General features: G+C 38.5%; 1 protein-coding gene across 2 annotated transcripts in view; it reads right to left on the bottom strand.

The window, feature by feature from the left end:
• Positions 1-840: 840 nt before the first annotated feature.
• Positions 841-21,646, bottom strand: part of NISCH (nischarin) — a 31,498-nt gene continuing 10,692 nt past the window's right edge. The window contains exons 5-21 of one of the 2 annotated variants that reach the window (XM_055805141.1): positions 20,462-20,625; positions 18,194-18,289; positions 16,453-16,548; positions 15,732-15,884; positions 15,097-15,165; positions 14,449-14,634; positions 14,124-14,252; positions 13,565-13,678; positions 12,658-12,766; positions 9,929-10,050; positions 8,990-9,045; positions 7,181-8,497; positions 6,591-6,765; positions 5,226-5,379; positions 4,516-4,644; positions 3,429-3,590; positions 841-2,190 (exon numbers count right to left, since the gene is read on the bottom strand). In XM_055805141.1, coding sequence (XP_055661116.1) covers positions 1,562-2,190; positions 3,429-3,590; positions 4,516-4,644; positions 5,226-5,379; positions 6,591-6,765; positions 7,181-8,497; positions 8,990-9,045; positions 9,929-10,050; positions 12,658-12,766; positions 13,565-13,678; positions 14,124-14,252; positions 14,449-14,634; positions 15,097-15,165; positions 15,732-15,884; positions 16,453-16,548; positions 18,194-18,289; positions 20,462-20,625 — 3,860 coding nt within the window. In that variant the 3' untranslated portion in view covers positions 841-1,561. Of the gene's footprint in view, positions 2,191-3,428; positions 3,591-4,515; positions 4,645-5,225; positions 5,380-6,590; positions 6,766-7,180; positions 8,498-8,989; positions 9,046-9,927; positions 10,051-12,649; positions 12,767-13,564; positions 13,679-14,123; positions 14,253-14,448; positions 14,635-15,096; positions 15,166-15,731; positions 15,885-16,452; positions 16,549-18,193; positions 18,290-20,461; positions 20,626-21,646 lie in introns of those variants that run through there. The other variant, XM_055805142.1, reaches the window with a different exon arrangement.

Raw genomic sequence — 21,646 nt, 5'->3', positions numbered from 1 at the left:
AGGTTTCCTCTGCTAAACCGTGAGCAGAGCAGCACTCAAGTAACTCCTCACCGCTTCAGTTGCTTAGGGAACTCCACTGCATCCTGCAATACAACTGGACTTTTGCTGCCTTTGTCATCCTTGCACCGACTGCAGCATTCCTGGTTAACTGGAGCCTGGAAAAGCACAGTCAAGCTCCCCATCAGCATGCAAAAACACTCCAAGGAACCAGAAAATTCCCAGTGCCACTGTGGACTTGCCATTCTTGGAGAAAACTCAAAACTTGTTTGGACCAGGCCCTGAGCAACCTGTTTGAAGTTTGCTTTGTTTTGAGCTTGACTGCTGGACCTCCAGAGGTCTCTTCCAACCTAAATGTTTCTGTGTTTTTTAAGGAGCATCAGTTTTAAGCAACACCAGCTGACACGTATCAAAACTGTTCTTCCCTTCTTAATCCCAGGGGGCATAGAACACTTTTTCAAAGTACTGGTATCTGTCTTCATAATAGCAAGTAGGGATTTTACTGCTATGGGGTAGGCTAAAACTTGTTGGGCACAGTAGTATTCAAGTTAAAGATGAAAGCTTGCAAAGCAAATTCCTAATATCTGATGGAGAAGTAAAAGTACTTGAAATAAATCCTCCTAAAATTCTGTTTAGAAGCTGCAGATCTTCAGTTTCCATGACTCAGCTCTATTTCTGGACCAGTACAAACTTGCTACAGTAGGATAAACTATGTTCTTCTTTCATCTTGCTGCACATTTCATACTTTACAATATATTCTAGGAATGCAGTATGTGCTGCTGAACTGCCATATGGTATCCTGCAAACACAAGACAAACCTGAATAAAGACAAGGCCAAAAGAAAACTGTCAAATTACACTTTATTTGTATTGACAAGATAGGCAAAAGAAAGACTTTGTGTTCAGAGATACAAATTCATTATTTGCTGACAAAATGCTCATATACCCATGTTGGGTATTTCCATTTTCAAGATGATACTGAGTGGACCTTTAACAGGCTGTTCTTTACGAAAATCTGTCACCTGCTTGTGGCTCAAATTTTACTGCTAAAGTTCATGACTGGCAGCAAATAATTACATTTGGCCTCAACCAAAAATGTATGTAAAACTAAGATCATTAAATAATAAGCATTAGCAGCATACCCAAAATACTTCTTGTACAAAGAACATTGCACTTGACCATACACAAGCATTTACCCTTATTTACATATTACAATTTGTATAGAACAGCAAGACTGATATATACAGAAAAATAGCAGAAACCTTAACAGCCCTAGACGACAGTGTATCTCGTGTTGACTCCTTAATTTTTCCATACAGTTTCCCAGGATGTCTCATGGTGGTTTTTTTACTATATACTATTGCATAAAAAATAGACTTTACAAGAAATTCAGTCCCCAGTTAACACTTCAAAATATTTCTATGTACTATTAAGTGTTCACAGTACTAGGAAGCAAGGGTCCAGGTCAGCTCCTTATTAAAAAAACAGAACATGACAGGTGCTATCTATTTAAATGCTGTGCTTTACCTTATGATAGACACTGAAATGACTTAGCTGTGCAGTAACTACCCAGTGAGTTCCAAAGGCAGTTCCCTACCACACAGGATCTCCCACTGTCTTGCAAGCAATGAAATTAGTTTCTCCCTGCTTTCTGCACTTGGGATAAAAATGTACCACTGGATCTCTCTATTCCTGCTGCCTTCTTGTTTGGCATTTCCCTTTGGGGCACTATTAGTTTCTCCAAAGTGATCTAGTGTCAAATTCTGCATCAGATCCTCATTCTGAACATCATCAAACACAAATGTAAGGGCCTGTGGATATGTCTGATAACCCATAAGGACTCTATCTAAATCCCGGATTCGTCTTCCATCTGCAAGCTGGTACTTATCTCTCTTTGGTGGTTCCTTAGCAAATTCGGGTAGTGGGTAACTGATATAATCTTCATCAAAGAGGAACAAATCAGAGCTGGTTAATATAAGTGTTTTCGGTTGAAGTGAACTAGTGTTTTGGGCAGATCCTTCAACATTATTTACTTGAAATGCCAACACATACAGAAGGATGTTGAGGGACTGAAGATTTGTCAAACCATCCATCTTCTCTGCCACTAGAAAAGCAAGGTCCCCAATTTCCTCTTCATTTGGATAAATAAATTTTACTCTGCTAGAGTGAATCAGTTCATAATTCTCCATTCTTCCTGCAAGAAACATACATTACACTTCTATTTAGTACAATACTTTCTTAATGTATTAGGATAAGTGACAACTTTTGACAGTTGGCTGCAGCTGGAGGAATTAAAAGATTTGTATCTATTCATATATGGTTGCACTTACACAATATTGGAATAATATTTTTTTTATTGTAGATCTCTACTGGAGTCTCTCTTGCATTACCAACATACTTTTGTGCTGATTTCTAACCACTTATCTAGTTGAGGGCGATGGCAGAAGAGGTTAAAGGAAATACAGCTGGATTCTCATACCAGAGATTATCCACCTCCCTACTAGCTGAGCTCCTCTGCCTCCTTCCCACTCCTCAGTTCTGAACTCACTGAAAGCATTATCAGATCACTGAACAAAAATAAAATCCCTGCTTCTTTTAAGCTGAGAGAAAAGGCAAAAATTAAAACAACAAAAAAGTAGAAACAGAAGACTCTACATGAATTGCTTTTATATTCCTACTGGATGAGCACAATCCTCTGCTCCATGCTATGTTCTGCAGTGGCAGGAGGTAACACTGCAGTCTCATATTACTGTAAGTGCTGAAATACAACACAGCAAAGCTTGAAGGAAGCACGTCTGCTTTTTTCACATACATCAATTGGTCCAATAAAAGATATGATTTCTCATTAAACCTTGCACTTTCTGGGCTTACACAGCTTCTCCTTAAAACAGTTAACAATTGTTCTTCAGAAAAATGCCATTTTATTTTGTGCCTTCAACTGGCTTCAGAATTCTATGCAAAAAAGTTTCACCTGATAGTGGAACTGAACCTAACACACCTGAAGTCTAGTTTTCACTTCACTACATTCTCACAGAATGACAGGACTCTTATTTGACCAAGCGGGGAAAAAACGTGACCCTTCAGACTTTGTTACCTTCACTACTTTTTGATGACTTCCAAAACTCTATACATTAGGCTGAAACTCGCAGTGGAAGCTACACTAGTACACACCCCAAAATACTGTATAGGAAATGCTGTTTCTGCTGACTCAAGAAGCCACCGCTAACTTCACATGTGCAAGACTTGATATTTAATAACTCTGTTCAGCTAAGCCATGTAAGGTAATTAAAGTCAGGGAGTTTGGTAAAGTATCAAATAGGAAACAACTGATGCAGACGTTTCACTCAAAAGAGTTTTTAATCAGTATACTCTAGATGATGCCCTAAGTATGATGCACAAGATAACTCATGACACATAGAAAAGACCACTCACCTGTGTTTTTACTCCCAAATTCAGAGTAGAAGTCTTTATCTACCGGTTCAGGTGAAGGCGTGCGTGCAAGCAATGACAGAACTGCCATAAGCTGCTGTATGAAAGTGTGAGTGTTGTAACTGTCTCTTGTCAGGCAGGTGACTATATGATCTGCAGAGTGTCCTGAAGAGAAGACAGAATACAAATCACTCAAATCTGTATGTGGGGTGTTATAACTTCTTCAACCAACATGCAACTGTCATCAAGAAAGACCTCTTGCAAGGATTATTCCTCCTTAAAACATGCATCATTACTCAAAGTTTTCAAATCCTTGGAAAAAGAGTAACAGAAACCGCTACAAGTTCCTCAAAAAATAAATAAAGTGATGTACACTTAGGATTTAACTGTTTAGCTATTGCTGCAGGGGGGTTCAACCTTATTATCACCTTATTACAATTTCTCTTACAGAAAAACCTGCCCTCAGCTTTGTGAATTTGTTCTGTGTAAGGTCACTTTAAATCATTTCCACAGGAGAGATTCCCCACCCTCACTGAGGTCTCAACAAAATTGGAAGACATTTTAGAACACGGCAATGTATGGTGCTCATGTAGTGGGACTGAGGCAAAGCACCAGCCAAGAACTTTACCCACGTTATTTCCATTCCATTTTAGGTTGACACCATTACCTTTCATAAAATTTTAAGACCTCATTTTCCATCCAAAAAGTCAATAATCAAGTACACAGTTTGCAACATGGGCAGTTCCTCAATTTTACTCTTCATTGCAAGCCAAAGCCTCAGAACAACAAGAAAGTCTTTAGATTTCCCTTTTGATGTGTTGTTAAGACAGGAGAATTTTTAAAAGCACTTGTGGGACCAATTAATTCATTGGTATTCAGCTTCCCAGTTACTTCAATTACTGTTGCAAGACAGTATTATCAGCCTACTGGTACAGCACCATTGTTACATTACCTTCATTTTTTTTAAAAAAAGAAGCAATGAAATGATACACTCTTCCATTTCACTAATAAAATTAAGACATGAGTCCACCTAAGACAAGACTAAACAGGCCAAACAGAACTGGAAAAACAAAGCACAAGATGTACTCACCAGTAATTCGGAAGTATTGGTCAAACAAGCCAACATTTACTGACTGCAGGTCGTTGAGTTTTAGCACAAAGCAGCAAGAGAGGTGGAAAGAACTATTTTCACAATCTGAGTTGTCTTTGTCCCAAAAATCTGTGAAAAAAGGATATACAAAGCCAAAAGAAAATACTATCCTTCTTTCTATACGCATATTTTTATATTAAAATCTTACACCTATATACTATTTGAAGGAAGAAATTAGGAAGAAAGTGAGAATAGTGGCTAGTAATTTCTCAAGCAACACACTCAACTACATGTCCCTGTTAGCAGCATATCTTGAAGTAGCCATCGTATCACAGATTTAAGTCAGCAGATTCACTAACAAACCACTTTTGTGTGAACTGAATGCATACGATTAGTTTTATAACCAAAATGGTAAATGAAGAGCAATGAAAGGGCCTTTAGCTGCCCAGGTGATGCTACAGACTATGAAATGACATCTGAGAAAACAATGGATACAACAGCACATGGGTCTTGTTTGAGAAGCAGCCATGACTCAAGAACTTGTTTTTTTGAACATAAAAGCCTCACAGCAAGTGCTTTGCATACAGCAAACTGCCACTCCCTCCCTCAACTAGGACATTCGAGTATTGGCCAAAACTGGTACTTAAACTGAACACACAAACAGGGATTAAGTTGGTAGCATTATCAAGGGATCAGAATAGCTATCTCACCCGACTGGTGCTCATCAGCATGAATGAAAGAATCATCCAACAGAAAGTAAATAGCTTTTGTTGAGAGAAGCACACAAGCCATCACTTCCACATTGGGAGTCTTGTAAAACAAAACTGAGGACCACATGAGATGTCTCAACTCTTCATTTTCCACCTAAAATGTAAAATGTATTTTATAAATCACTTGCACACTTAGATATTTCATATAGTTTCATCATCTTAGAGGCAACTTAGACCACTAGAAAAAATTTCAAAATCAGAAGCATCTGAACATGCTGTCGTCAAAGAGCAGAAGTTCAACTCAAAGCTGCTAAATACAGCAGGTTTGAGGTAAACACAATAGCAGTTCACTGAAAATGTCTTGTGTTCCCCTAAGAAAATTATTTTTCTGTCGCATTCCAGTTATTCCTTGTTTTCTGACCAAAACTAGAAAAAAGAAAAACATCTCTTGCACAACAAGAAAGACTTTCTAGAACAGATGCTGCAGATAAATTTTAATCAACAGAAGAGCACTGCCCTCCCAAGCCTCATCAAGTCTACCGAGCCTTCAGTCACTGCTGATGGGCTGGATTCAAAGACCATCAAGGGAGGGCAGAAGCACAGCTTGCCACTGCCATTCCAATTAGGCATCTTCCCAGCTTCTAGCTTGATGAGCTTACTGTTACTCCTCAGATGAGTCACATGCTTTATCAGCTTCTCACAGTGTAAAGCCAGAAACACAACTTCTGATTACTTGTAAGATTTCAAAGTGAGGTAAGGGAATAAAAAAAGGTCTGTTTCTCTATAAGCTTTTCAATTGACATTTGTACTTGGACCACAATGACTTACCACTCAAAGCCACAACATGAATTTAAGGTAAGATTTGTAGTTTTAAATTCGATGCTCCCCAGAAATTATAAATCTGCTCAGAAATTAGGCTTATCTGCTCATGTTTCATGTCGGAGTACCTACAGCCACACACATGTTATATTCATGCACACATACCACACAGAGGACTCAGAACACATTTGATTTAGCTACATAGATACCATCACAAAATAATTCCACTCCACTTTTTCTTTAGAGTGGCAAAAGTAAAAGAGGAACAGTCTTGAATTAATCATATCTTCAAGACACACACTAATGTATTCTTCTGTTCTGCATCAAGGATCCTGGAGGCAAAACACACCTGGCAGGATCCCAATCACTGCAGTGAAGAACCCAAATTAGAGCAATGCAAACAGGTTTTTTTGACCAAAACACTTCCACATTTCACAACACCTAAATCTTATTTGTAATTTTGATCAGGAAAGTTCTTTTTAAAATGCTGACTAGTACTGAAGGGCCACAAGGCATCTTTTTATACACCTGGGCTAGGCACAATACCTCTGCAATGTTGCCATGGAAGAACTCAACTAGAGCATTTCCTTTCAGCCCAGCCACGTACTGCAGAGACACAGAAACATGAAGGTGAACAGGAATCTGGTTGTCTTCTGTTATCTTCTGCATAAGAAATTCAGATGGATATAAGGATGACAGCGTCAGATGAGGCCTGCAAAAGCTAGAAGAGATCCAGAAAACACATCAAAATTTAAGGAAATACACGTCTCTCCCCCTACAAGAATTAATACTTTATATTCCATTCAGAAATTGGAAATGGGCAACTTCTATTCTTAACAATTTAAATTATTATCTTGAGCAAAGCTGTCAATCTGCCATGACCTCAGCCTGCAAGCACACAAAATAGGAAGTCTCCTTCCTAAGAAAATACGCTTTATGTTGCAACAATGAAATAGAAACAAGGCGGCGGACAGGTTCAGTCCAGGATAACCACTCACACATACTACAAACTAGCAGAATGAAAGAGTACTTCAATACTACGGGCCAAAAACAATTATAGTGAGCACTGCAAACACACTGGCTAGGCCACAGTTAACTTCCACACTGTGCAACAGACAGTTCATGGGAATTGTTACCTTGCTGACTGACCATGTCTGTTTGCCTCCACAACGTGATTTCTTACAGCATCTGATTTGCTTGAAGCTTTGAAAATAATAATAGTCTTAACATCCTGCAGGAGTGTTCTTAAAAGACTGTAGATTCTTAGGAAGTGGAATTTCTCATGAGGTAGAACAAACACTGCTGTAACAAATCTGTATCCAACAAGGAACTGCAGCACATGTCCATCCAAAAATGAACCCTTCTGCTGGATGGAACCATGAGTCGGATACAACACAAGCGATGCTAACGGAATCCTATTCAGCTTAAATACACTTCCCAACTCTTCTGTGCCTACCCATTTACCTGGCAGTAAACCAAAATCCACCTTTACTATGTACAAATGCTGGGGTGTTAGAAATATCCAACATGGATGGACCACACAGGGACCCTGGTCAGAAGATTTATACACTGAAGAATAAAGTACAGAACACAAAACGTTTTTTGACCATTCTTTGTTATTGCCAGCTGGCTCTGGTTGATCTAAGATTTTCTGAACATTGGTTTTAGTCCCATAAACAAGATAGGTGGGGAAACAACCTTTTACTTCAACATCTTCTGCTGAAATGCAATTCAATTCCATAAGCTGACAGAGAAACTCTTGAAGGTTTGCTTTTCCACAGTACAATGTGGAGCTTGGTAACACTGATGTGTAGTGCTGAGAGCAACACGTGTGTAAACAGGAATAAAAGTCTTGAAGATTCTGGGAGTCTGAAACAATAAACAAGCAGTTGTCACTGCTTTTCAGCTTCAGTGTTAAACAGATTTCTGGCAGGAGAAAGCCAAATTCTGTTAGATCAGTATATGGAAAACACAGCATTAATTTCAAAACAGAAGGGATGTGCTGGCAATTTCCTCTCAATTCCTGATGAGGAATCTCAAACACAGCTAGCATATCATCAGTCAAAACCAAACAGGAAGCAAACTGCCTGAGTCCTTTGTGAATGTGAATAGAAAAACTCCAGAGAATTTTGACTATGTCAACACTCTCCACTGCTATGTTGTCAGATGACCGAGTATCTGAAGTAGTGCTGAATTCAAAAGTCTGATCTCCTTCATGAAGTCCCATTTCAAAATATCCATCTTCTTTGTCTGTGGTTCTGGAATCAGATGGAGGACTTCCTTCATTCTCTGTAAAGGAGGGAGGTGATCTCTGTACAGTCTGCACTATCAAGGCAGAAAGGTGCTGGATAAAATCTTGGTTTGTGGCAGTGTATGACATACAATTAAAAGGCAAGATGACGGTGTTACAGGGGTCAAGCACTGCACAGTGTTCTTCCTCTGAATGATCCAAACTTCAAAAGAGATAAGCCACAGTAAGTACAAGCTGGAGTTAAAGAAGTCATAGTTACCTACAATTCATGGTGCTGCTTCTCTGAACGGCAACGTTTACATTTGTTACTACAATTAAGTCAGTGTGATTTTGTAAAACATCTTCATACTGCACGCAGCCACTGATTTTAAAGGCTGGTAGCATGTAATTCTACAGAAAGTAAGAACCTAAGATGTTTAACTCATCTTCCATTTCCCATCCACAATAAGCATATCGTTACAATTTAGAAGACTTTATAATACAGCTATCACTGATTTTGAAACTACCAACTGCATTACAGGGGTCAAAGGTTAAAAACAATATACACCATGAAACTGATCCTGGTTCAAAAAACCCCCAGAGGCAGCATACAATGAGCATGTTCTGCCCTAAAGGCAAAGTTTAAAAATGCAACATCCACCTATTACCCAAAAGCTAACAAGGATTTAAAACAGAACTTATGTGTCCAGCTTACCACATATGATGACCACTTCCATACTCTTTGCATGAATCCAAGAGAGAGGCAGGTGCCTAAGGAAAAAGCACCATCACGAAGCTGTCACCTACTTACAGCTTTGTCAGGCTTCAGCATACATGAAAAGCAAGCTCAGTGGTGGCTCCCCCTTTTTAAAGCTGGCCAACTCACTGCTGAGTCCTGACTGTTGTTCAGCTGCCCATGAGTACAGCTAACTGACAATCCCAAAATACTATCTGCTTACAGTTGGGCATTCAATTAAGGCAGGAAAAGGACGAGCTCTGCTTCAGAGTTGAGCATAGATCCAACTTGTGACCCATAGACACTTCAGCACACTACAAATATTTACTGTAATACTGTAAAGTGAGGCAAAAAAGTAAACGAACTTGACAAAGACCAATTACGCTGGTAGAAAAGGAAGAGACTCCCCCAAGTCTTGCTGTCTCATTCCTTGAAGCCATGCATATGAAGGGTTTCCAGTGCAACAAATGAAATCACAATACAGAAGTTATCAAACAGCAGGACTTTGAAGACAAATGAAGGCCATTACCTATTGACAGGGAGAAGGTTCTTCCGCTCTACTAGTAAAAAGAATTGCCTTCCAAAAACTGATATTGTAATAAAGATAGAAGTCTTACACTCAGTATTTAAGTGGGTATCAAACAATGCAATACTAATACTGGGTAAACATCTCAAAGTCATGACAGTGACAACAATTCTCTGCAATTCTGGTAAATTTGGATTATGCATTTAATTTACAAGGTGGACCAACCCCTTGACTCAAATCTGGGACTACCTCCTTTTCCACTATAATAGCTGTAAGAATCAAAACCATTTTGTTATGGATTACTGTAACAACAGAAGTTTAATATCAGAAATAAGCTTGCAAAACCACCTTTTAAAAAATACCATAAAATAAAAGCAGAAGGATGCAGTTACCTGATTTTTACATCTGGAGTCTGGTATTTCAAAGCATCTCTGGGGAACTGTATGGTCTGTAGGAGTCGAACCACTGGATTGCAAAAAACTGCTGGCTAGGACTGTTTCTTCACAAATTATTCCTAGAACAAATATAACCAGCTCTTAAAATCACTGAAGTAAAACCAAAATGAACATCTAATACTTTCTGCCAAACAAGTAGGATTAAAACTGTATAATCTAGTGATGTATAATCAGATCTTAAGAAAGCTGAAGGTAATAGCCAGGGCAAAACAAAAGCAAGCAGAATTTTAGTCTAATTACAGATATATCTTTAACTGCACAGAAAGTTACATTAAAGACTGCTAAAGCTCATTTTTCAAGCTAACAATTTAAATCTCAACACCTGGTGTAAGAATTCTTCACATGGTTTAGTTTTAACATTGCTAGTCAGTTTTATTAATACTAACCACTGCTTTTACCAAAACATTGCCAGGCCGGCAACACAGCCGAGCACTCTGTACCATTCTCTCAAACATCTGTAGGCTTCAAGGGAGTGAGTATATCTGTGTAAAATCTTCAACCAGACTCAGAAGGTCTGATCCCTCAAATGCCACTCAAGACAATTATCTCACCCTATTCAGAACCCTTTAGAAGGGTTCAAAGCTGAATCATGAGTAAAAACTTGCATCACAAGTGCGTATAAGCCAACACTCTCAGGGACATTTGACTTCTTCCTTGTTTGAGATTCACAGCATCTCACTGACACAACAGAGCACATCAATTTTCAGTGTTACCACTGAGCCAGCTCAAGTATATCAATGTGCAGAGTTACAGTGTAGATATGTTCCTGGCTTGAGTATAAGAACTCCTGCATGTATCTTTCTGGATTGATAGTAAATTTAGCAGATTACATCAAACCACCTCATAGTCAGAGGAAACATAAGAGGTATTTATCACTTAAAATACTGTGTTAGCAAGGAGGAAATAAATTGACAGGAAAAACAGAACATGACAGCATTATTTTGGGGGGGGTTTGTTTCCTATATAAATATTTAATCTTTTTCCACAAGCCATTTGCCAGCAACATTGAATATGAATAATGTGTTACGGAAACAGATGGTGTCTAGAAAAGCTGCAGAGAAAACAATTCATAGAAATAGCATATCAGGAAATTTATTCCATTATTCATGATTTAAAGTCTAACAGTGAAACTAATTGCCTAGCATATTTCCATTTTTTAAAAAAGATTTCTCAAAATAAGTATTTTGAAGACAACTCTTGATAGCTAGATATGTAGCAAATAATTTCTATTGTTAAAGCTGAGAAACAGCCTGCCTTAGTCCTCATTTTCTTACTATTGATAAAACCCTTCCTCAAGATTCTACTAAAGGAAACTTAGAGGAAAGGACTACAGTAAATAAACCTTGAATCTTATACCAGTCTCTTCAAAACTGTCAAGTACTTCAGAAAGAAATATCTAGGGGTTTTTTCTCTCAAAATTTATTCCTAAACATTTACTGTAATATAAAAAGACTATTGACAAATAACTGTTCAACAGTCACAGTGATTGCTAGCATGTATTTTTACAGCTAGTTCTGTATAAAACTCCAGGTTATTATACAAACTGTCTCAATCCTGTAATTTAAATGTTTAATGCTTTAAAGCAAGCACTGATTTCATTTTAGGAAAACTGGCATTTTATCTGCAGATGAAAAATGATCTAGAAAGGGCTTCAAGGGCAAATGAAGTACATACATAGCAAGTAAATCTGTATCCAAGTTGTCTGTCCTTTAATCAAAACCTGTCAGAATAATTTCATTTTTAGAGTGAACTAAGAAACTTATAGTGATTTTGCAGAAATTACAGCAATGGACTTTTTTCAAAGTTCAGTTTTTTCAAGCATGTTTTTTCTCCCCAATCCACTGACTTAAGAGCAAACTGTTAAACCATGAATTATTGAGAATATAATCCCCGCTCTTTTAAATGGTCTTCTCCCACTATTCATATTCTACTGCACTTGAAGTTTTCACTCAGGCAAAAGCCAAACAAAAAAGTATCTTTCTCTCTTCTTCCCAGTCACAAATGAATGCTCACATCAATCAGTCTTACACACTCCTGGCAAAAGATGAAAGCCGTTCTTCCAAGTTCCTAATGCAAGAGGCACACTTCTTTGAAACATACAGTAAAAATAATTTTCACCTAAGGTTAGTAGATGCTGTAAAGCACAACAGATGTGCTACAATTGCAGGCTCAGCCAGAATGCTAATCCCACAATTCTTGTATTCATCTCCTTTTTCTATCTTCTTCCTTGTTTGACAGAAATGCAGCTCTTACAAAATAACAATAATGGCACATATGCTGCTTGAGCTCACATTTTGCAGACCAAAAGGAGACAGAGAAGCAATTTTAAAAGCATGTCTATATATGCCATAGTTTTCTATTAATGCATGTATCTAATCTACGAAAAGATACATAATCCTCTGCTGGTGATTTCTGCAGGATGATGCAGTAAAAAGAAGGCCTGTTCCCAGACTTCCACTACAGTTAAGACTACAGCGAACCACAGGTCAGTTTTGCTGATTCACATACATACAACTCCACTTCCTAAGCCAATCAATACTACCAGGTCTTTCTGCTTTGTCTTGGTAAATCCTATATCCATGCACGGAATACTCATGTATATCAATGCAGCTTAGAAAAGCAGAACCAAGAGGCTCAGCCCAGCAGCACGATACATACATGATTACCTTGGCTGGAGCTGACAGGACGAGGCAGAGAGGGAGAGGAAGGACGAACAGTAAGAGAAGAACAGTTTGATTTGGAGCTGGCAGCAGTGAGCCTGGAGTCCTCACTGATCTAATAAAGAAAGTATGCAGTGATTAAAGAAAAAACCTAAATACACAGGACACATTAGATCCTGAACTAAAATGTCTACAAGCTTTCTCAATTTTAGTAAAAGGAAAGTTAGTGCCAGCTTATTTTTTTTGGCAGGGAGGCAACATCCTCTGAAGTTTCTATTTTCACATTAAGTGGAATTCCACTAAGAATCCATTAGAAGGTCATTCTGATCACTAACTAGTCACTGTATTGACCAAACCAGCAGTGAGTTTCACAAACAAGAAAGCGAAAACAGGTTTTCTACACTATAGGGTCAGAATAGGTCCTGATATAAGTTTATTACCAAAACAAGACTAACCAACTACACAGCACACACACAAGAGAAGGCAAGAAGGATTCCAATTTCTGATTCTTTCCCACTGCTAAATACTCACAAGAATAAAGTTTGGGAAAGTCATTTCAGTACTCTGCAACACAAGCAGTAAAATCACACTTCTGCAATAGTTGTATCATATTTAAAATATGTCTGTTAAGGTCAACTGCATATTCATTGTGTACACAATTAAGTCATCTTATCTTTTCCTCCCACTTCCTCTCTCCCAAGCCAGCACAAAAACGAAGGTCAGATAATTACTGAAATTACACTGAAAACTAAATAGGAAAGAGGCAACATTAAAAGTTCATACCACATTAAAGCACAAAGAAAGTGTAAAATCTTTAATGCTAAGGAAAGTTTAATCAATTCCACTAGATCAAATTCGTAGAAATTGTTTTCGTATGCAGCACATCCTACTCCTCTCACTGCACCAAACTCACCTTTTTATCAGAGTTGCTCAGTTTGTATTTAACCTCCTTTGCTTTTTGAATAGCTTTTAGTACTTCCACAGTGTCTAGTTCCTTTTCTGTGGTAACAGTGTTATCCAAACAGACCTAAAAAAATGTTAAAACTACTAAAAATATTGAAAACAAGGCAGCTCTGCAATTTATTTTCGTGAATGTAATTAAATATTAACTTAGCTTAATGCAAACTATATGCACCTTTGTAACCATTACACAAAAACAATTATCACAGACACTGCATTAACATGCTGTGAGTTTAATGCAAACTCAGAAATGCTTGGTAAGCTTAACACCCTTCTAGCACAACTCTGTTTCAATATTAACATACGGTTATGCAATGAGGACCAGGTAAACTTTCATTTACATCCAGCAGCACTGTCAAATGTTAATATAGTTTCATTTTCTAAAGGTCTTCTCCAACACACACTAAAAACGCATCAGGTTTTTAGAACATTCGCTCTACTTTCCTCACCAGGGTTTAAAAAAAGATTTTTTCAAATGCCAGCTCTAAAGGAAGAAGCGCACTGTGGCTTACCTCTGAGGCCCTGTCCCCAAACTGAGCAAGTACTTTGGTCCGGTAGTCAGGGATGATGCTCAATGGATTGCTGGATAAGACCACCTTTTCTAAGCATGGGAGGTTTCCTATGTTTTTTACTTCATCAATCTGAAAGTTTTTGAATAAAAGGATTGCTAGAGTTTGGCTAAATGAAAACGAACATACAGACTTGAGTCTTTCTTACATAAATTACATGTGATAACTAGAAAAAAAAAATTGCTACAGCCACTTTTATTTGCAGTTTCACCCAGTAAAAGAAACAGCTTGTGATCAAAAGCACAAATCAACAACAAAATCAAGTTACCTGTTCTATTTTGTTGTTGCTCAGATCCAAGTTGACTAACGAATACAGTTTGTTAAGACCACACAGACTTTCCAGCTGATTGCCTGCTAAATTTAGAGTTTTGATGTTTCCCAGTTTTGTGTGAACACCTTCCAGTGATGTAAGCTTGTTGTAGGATAAGTCCAAGTGAACAAGGTTGTAAAGATGCTACAAAAGCACAGAAAATCTATGTCATACACCAATCCATTAAAATTAAACAATACAAAAGACATTTCATTATGGCTTGCTCTTTTTTTGTGCAACAGTGTTTTCATGCTGGACACTGCCTAGCACGAAAAACATGAAATTGGTCATTATACAGGTTCAAGCTTATATAAAAGGAACTTCCTCAACTGCATTTTTACCAACCCACAGATACAGCTGACAGTGAATGAACTGAGTTAAGGACTAATGTTGTACGTCAGCATTGGCAAAGAAATGAAAATATCCAAAGTAAGAAATGAACCACTAAGAGTACTTGACGTTATGAAGGACAAGCTTTTTGGGCTTAAACTATTCTCCAGAAGGAAAATAATCAACAAAACTCTGAAGCAAAAGAATACGTGTTCCAAGGTCTCAGGCAGTCTGTTTAAAAAAAACAACAAAAACACCTTCAAAAGCATCACTTGCCTGTAAATTTTCTACCAGAGACACCCCATTGTGACTCAAATCCAGGAATTCAATCTTCGGAATCAATTTCTAGAAGAGAAGAAAAAATGTGCATCTCAAATGCGTTTAGCTTATAAATTGGGCCATACTTGCTTCACTATCAACTGACCAACAAGCAAAGGAAAGGTATCATCGAATGCACAATCCCTCTTCTTGGTTTTTGGCATTAAAAAAGCATTCCAAGTGACATAGTACAACAGAATTTAATCTTGTTCTTAAGAAAACCAGATTACTCTGAGGAGTGTGGTTAAATTTTAATTTGAAACCTGGTTTCTCACTGAAGACAAATAAGTTGCTCCCAGTTTAGCCCCATTAACTAAGGCCAACGCAAACAGTAACAGCACGTTTCAAAGTGTTCATGTAAGTGTTTCTTACAGAGCATAGAATGACAAACATTTCTTCTTTAGCAAAGAAACTATCCAAGTAGTAAAAAGAAAAATCTCCTAAGCATTAACTTGGGTAGCTAATCAACATAAAGTATGTGCAACTGAGTATTTCAGAAAAGAGATATATAAAGCAAATGCAAAATCTCTGCTGTGTAACGTGTCACTGGAGATCAGTCATACTTTTTCCACAAATGAAAAAATATTTCTTACCACTGAATCATCAATTTGAGAGATGCTATTGTGACTCATATCCAAAGTTGTTAAGGTTCTCCACGTTGGAATAACTGCTGTCACTGGACAACTTGAAGATGCACCCTCTGGCTCCCACTGATCAAACTCCGAGGCCTCAGGCACCAGGATTTCCTATTTAAGACAAGCACACTAAAATACTATGCTTAAGTCTTCAGCGAAAGGTAATAGTTTTGAAAGCAATGCAAACAAACTTAAGTAAGGAAGATTTAAGTTTTATAATCACCTAGATTGAAGTTGTAAAATCTTAAGATAATTCTGACCCAGTCAGCTCACATTTTAGATCTATTGGGAGGGAGTTCCAACGCTAGCAGCTGATTCAAATTGGAGGATGTGGAGAAACAATAAAGGGACTGTGAAAATTATGCTACTGGATATTCCTTGCCAAATCAAAGCCCAGAGAAAAGAGTAAGACTTATGCGTTCAGTTCTGGATGAAAAACAGAAACATACATTCCAATAAAAGCATCATAATGTCCCTGTGAAGGGACATATGTAAACACTTCCTCCACTTGAAGTTGAGATTCTGAAAGGTTAAAGAATCCTTTCAATTCCACGGTTTTAAAAGCAGGACCTGCAATAGGCAGTACAGAGAACTACATGGACTCCAAATGGTTATTTCTACAATATGCATGTTATTTTTGCATATGCTTTGAACACCCACCAGAAGTAGAAACTCTCACCTTCATCGATGTTGCTGAAAATCGAATGCTCATTGTGGCCAGAGCATGTTTTGATGAAGTCAGTCCTTTGATAAGCTTTCCCCCACAATGACTGATCTATTAAAAAAATAATGTTAAAGTCAGAAATGATAGACCAGACAAAAATGAGCCATGGAAGAGGCAGCAAAAAGCTTCAATAGCAGATTCTCTACCAATTTTCAAAATAGTTACAGTACTCCCTTAAAAATCTCCTGAGATTATCAGGTCAGAAATACCTACATTTGGTAAAGCTAAAGCAAAAAATTGAGACATGACTACACAAAAGTGAAATTCAAACATCTGTTTGAACAAAGCTGCTTCTCCACTGACTTTCTACCTGCCCCATGTATTCTTCAAGGTGACACTACCCAGTCAGTTTAATAGGGCACAGTATTTTATTGCTATCAAAAGGAGAGGTATCCCAAGCTATGGCTCTACCTGCAGACATGTTTATTTTGGTATCATATGTTCTTTATTGTAAATAAGAAAAAAGAAATGCCTAGGAAGTGAGGATACTAATCTAAGCATTTAATACACTAGTGAGCTAATTACACTAAGTTGAAGATTACAAAGTCTTTTTTCTGTAACCCAATTTGGAACAAAGCCAAAGGTCTGCTACAGCCTCTGTCAAGAAACCAGGTTCCCACAATGGTCACACACATTGTGCAATGACAACCAGCATATTTGCTGGTGTATCAGAGAAATGGCACCAAACAGACACAGAGCTCCTGCCAAAGGAAAAAATTCTTTCCAGATTACTACTTAATTTTTGGACAGTGTTTACTACTAGATGAAAATGTCAGTCTGGTACCAGTCAAGCCAAAACTTTTAATGAACATACAATTACAGAAGTCTTGAAGACCAATAACCTTCCCCCCCCATTAAGCAAAGTTACACCTGAAACTATCCACTGTCAGAGGAAAGGAAAAGTTTATACTATTCTGCAGTATCCCCTCTGCAGTATGTTAAGACTCTCCCACTCTCCAGCCCACTATAGTTTCTTTCTCTCATTAAAATGTCAATAAATCACTGACTTCAGAAATCCACTTCAGTTCTCAACCAACTCAGACTCGCAGATCAATGAGACCATAGCATTCATGCACTAGAAAAGGTATGGCATCCACCAAAAGTGGATAGCAAGTATAGACTGCAAAACAAAATTGGAATATTCTCTCTCCAGAAAGATCTGAAGTGGTCAGGAAAGTATTTTGTACAATACTCACTGGACAACTTCTAGAAACCCTGTCACTCACAGCGAAAGCAAACCAATGAAAAAATTCTGCAAATTATCAAACAAGAAGCACTACACAAATGTACTTTCACAAGCAAAATTAATGTCAGGACATCTTCACTAATATTTAGTGCTTTCCAAACAGAAAGTGCTTTGTAATAGGAGATCCCATTATAACCCATTTGTTAGATCTTCAAGGCAATGGAAAATCACCCTGGTTTTAGGTTTTACATCTATGCTGGAAATCTCAGTCTTTTTGAAGGCGCACACACAGTGCAAGCTATTCTAAACATTTATATTTTGCATCCTTATTTCCAAGACTTGTGGAAAAAAAAGAAAACATTTTTTCCCAAATGGAACAGTCCCTGTAAACACTGCATGCCCCAATTCTAGCACAAAATCAAAGCATACAATTACCAATTCTGGGAGATATGCAGCAGACCTGACATTCACAAAGCCTCCATAAAATGACACGCATTATCTCAGTCATACCTCTATTTGATGAAGTGATTTGAAAATTGACAGATCAAAGGGCAAGAGATGCTCCTGAATGTTACTGGTTCCAAAAGGTCCCCCTGTTCCAGTGACCTAGTAATCAACATTTAAGAACAGAGTTAGTGCACATAATCCAGCTGGTCCACATTTCAGATAGTCTTACACAGACAATAGCACAAATACAGCAGCTTGGAAAGACAAAGTTCCAATCAATTTTTCAAGTATGGAATGATTGATGAAACTTGCAGATTAACTCTTCAGGAAAAAATATGTTTTAGTTGCTCCAATTAAGTGCACTAAACTCTTAAGCACTGAACTTCAGCTGCCACCTTGTGCTTGTATATTGTAGCACACGGAGCATGCAAAAAAGATACTACAGGCAGGACTGACTCAGGCTTCATTCTCAGCTGACCAAGCCAGAGCTGCATTCACTAAAAACAACTTCCCTGACACATCTGGATCCTCCAAGACAGAACTGTCCTCAGTTCCACTACAGAGGATGAAGTTCAAGGCACTGACAAGACAGGTTTGAAGAAAACATTAGACACTGGTACACATCTAATACACCGGATCTAACATTTCCATACGGTGATTGGATTCTGGCCTCAGCATGCTGGTAGCATAAAAAGACAGGTGGTTTCATTTATGTTTGCTGAAGATGCCCGCTCACAAGCATTCAGAAGGGCCAGAAATTCTGAAGATTTTCTAAACAATATGCTCTTCTCCAGCATCCAGAGGATGGTAAAGGCAACTGAAGATCCACAGAAATATCAGTACAGCTGTGGTTTTGCTTTCACAACTTCCTAAGTCCTCCGGTGAAGCTTCCCCTGATCCACTACTTACTTCCCCTTTAAGCACACCACACAGAAGGAAACTCTTCATGTAAATAAAGGGGCTAAAAAGTTTTTGAGCTGTAGCAAGCAATGTTACAAAAGTTACTCAGGAAAAAGTCTTTCCAATTCACTTGTTCCGGAGGAAAAAAAACAAACTGGCTCCAGACAAATATGATCTGTTCTGACATCATTTTTCATTTATTCGGAAATTGTATTTTAGCTAGAAAATCAGGGCCATCTCATCTATGAAACTGAGGTTTTTAAGATTTCATAAAAATTTTCAGATACAGTCAGCAGTGAGAAAGGGGGAAGGATTTATATACACATGCATTATTTGAATTTGCACAGGTTCAACAAGAGAAGTGGCAGGTCCTGCAGTTGGGTCACAACAACCCCCCACAGCACTACAGGCTGGGGGCAGAGTGGCGGGGAAGCTGCCTGGTGGGAAAGGGTCTGGGGGCGCTGGTTGATGGCTGGCTGAACACGCCCAGGTGGCCAAGGCGACCAAAAGCATCCTGGCTTGTAGCAAAAACTGTGTGGCCAGCAGGACAAGGGCAGTGATCATCCCCCTGTACTCTGTGAGTACACTGGTGAGGCCGCACCTCGAATCTTGTGTTCAGTTTTGGCCCCCTCACTTCAAGGGGGACACAGAGGTGCTGGAGTGTGTCCAGAGACAGGCAACAGGGCTGGTGAAGGGTCTAGAGAAGACATCTTATGAAAAGCAGCTGAGGGAACTGGGTTAGTTTAGTCTAGGGAAGAGGAAACTTGGAGGGATCTTATCGCTCTCTACAACTACCTGAAAGGAGGTTGTAGGCAGGTGGGGGTAGGTCTCTTCTCCCAGATAACAAGTGCCAGGACAAGAGGGAATGGCCTCAAGTTACACCAAGATAGATTGGATAGTAGGAAAAATTTCCTCACTGAAAGGGTGGTCAAGCATTGGAACAGGCTGCCCAGGGAGGTAAGTGGAATCACCATCCCTGGAAGAGTTTAAAAAACACAGACGCAGTTCTTAGTGACATGGTGTAGTGATGGACCTGGCAGTCTTGGGTTAATAGTTGGACTATTCTTTTCCCACCTAAATGTTTCTATACATATACACCGGCCTACCCATAATGTCCACAAAGAATGCACAGTTGAAAAGAATAACATTTATCTATCTCCTGCTAACACCCAGTAAGATTCTGTGGCTGCATCTCTACAGACAGCACTGCTGAAACAACCATATCACATAGGAGTATCAACATCTTTGAGAGAACTATGTGTACTGAAGGTTGGCGAAATAAACACCAGTTTAACATTGACTTCTAAATGCTCACAGGTGTTTACTATCAGTAAAATTCTAGTACATTCAAACCAGACTCCAAAAGTATGCAAAGAATCATGTCAGCCTGGTAGAAACAACATCTCTCATATCTGTGCAAGCATAGCTCACCTTTAAATACTTGAGTCTACAAGTGAAATCTAGAATATGACCTAGATCTGTTTTGGCGTCTCCATTAGCACATGTCGGTTTCCCCTGTAGCAACTGTTGAGTGACAGCATATAACTGCAAGGGTCTGATGGTGAAGACTTCTCCAGCCATTAACAACTGCTCTCCTGAAAAAGAGTACGATGGCGTCAAATGCAATGCTGCAATGGTTACAAAAGAATAAATGGTACATGGAAGATGTAATGTTAAGAGACTAAATGTTTGTCATTTTACTCTAAGCTTATGACTGAGATACCAAATAATCATCCTTTGTCACTTTAAACCAGAATGGCTGAATTATTTTTTTTTATACCAGAATAACCTAGGTGTTCAAATGGACACTCACCATACAAGGCTGAATCTCCTAATGCAAGCAATGGCAAATTTCCCTCAGTCTTAACAGGATTGGATCCTGTTACATAATGTAATACAGGATCCATTTACATAAGAGTTACTAAACTTTTTCCAAGATATCCCTAAGTTCTATAGCAGTATTTATTCTCTTCAGAAAATGCAGCACCTGCCATCTAAAAAACAGACCTTACATCTTTTGCTACGCTGCCTAAATGCAGAACTGAAGCAAGTACGTTTTCTTTGAGAGTATGAGGACTTTCATCAAACTAATACCAATGCAAACTCCTAGAATAAGAGACGCATTATCTGCTATTTTTACAATTCTATTTCATTCTAAGAACAGTAGGAAACAGCATCCAAAAACCTCTCTGATGGCACCACAAGCAGTCAGAACATGCACATATAGAATTAGTATATTTCTCCTCTTTCTTTTAGGGACATCAGTTTGACTTCACAGACAAGAGAGCATCAGCTGTCATAAGCAGAGTTCTCCAAAATGCTCTGAGAAGTAAAATTCCCTTCGGCTTCAGTGGGAGTAAGTCCAAGAGTCCAGCTGCACGTTACTGGAAGGCTACACTAATATACAGCAGTCAGACATCAATGATTCTGGTATCAGTGAGACTGCAGACAAGAAAGTCAAGAATAAGATTTCTTCAGGAGCTTCCTAAAGTGTTACAATGAGTGGACCCTCTGAAATGGCTTCACCTAAAGTTGATTTTGTGACAGAACAATCTGAAATGGCATGCTGAAACACGCTTCACCTATCACATCAACTGGAATTATACACTAACATCT

Source organism: Falco peregrinus, chromosome 5 (assembly GCF_023634155.1).
Source record: "Falco peregrinus isolate bFalPer1 chromosome 5, bFalPer1.pri, whole genome shotgun sequence".
Taxonomy (NCBI): Eukaryota; Metazoa; Chordata; class Aves; order Falconiformes; family Falconidae; genus Falco; species Falco peregrinus.
Note: the sequence above shows the minus strand (reverse complement) of the source record. Positions and strands in the feature narration are given on the sequence as shown.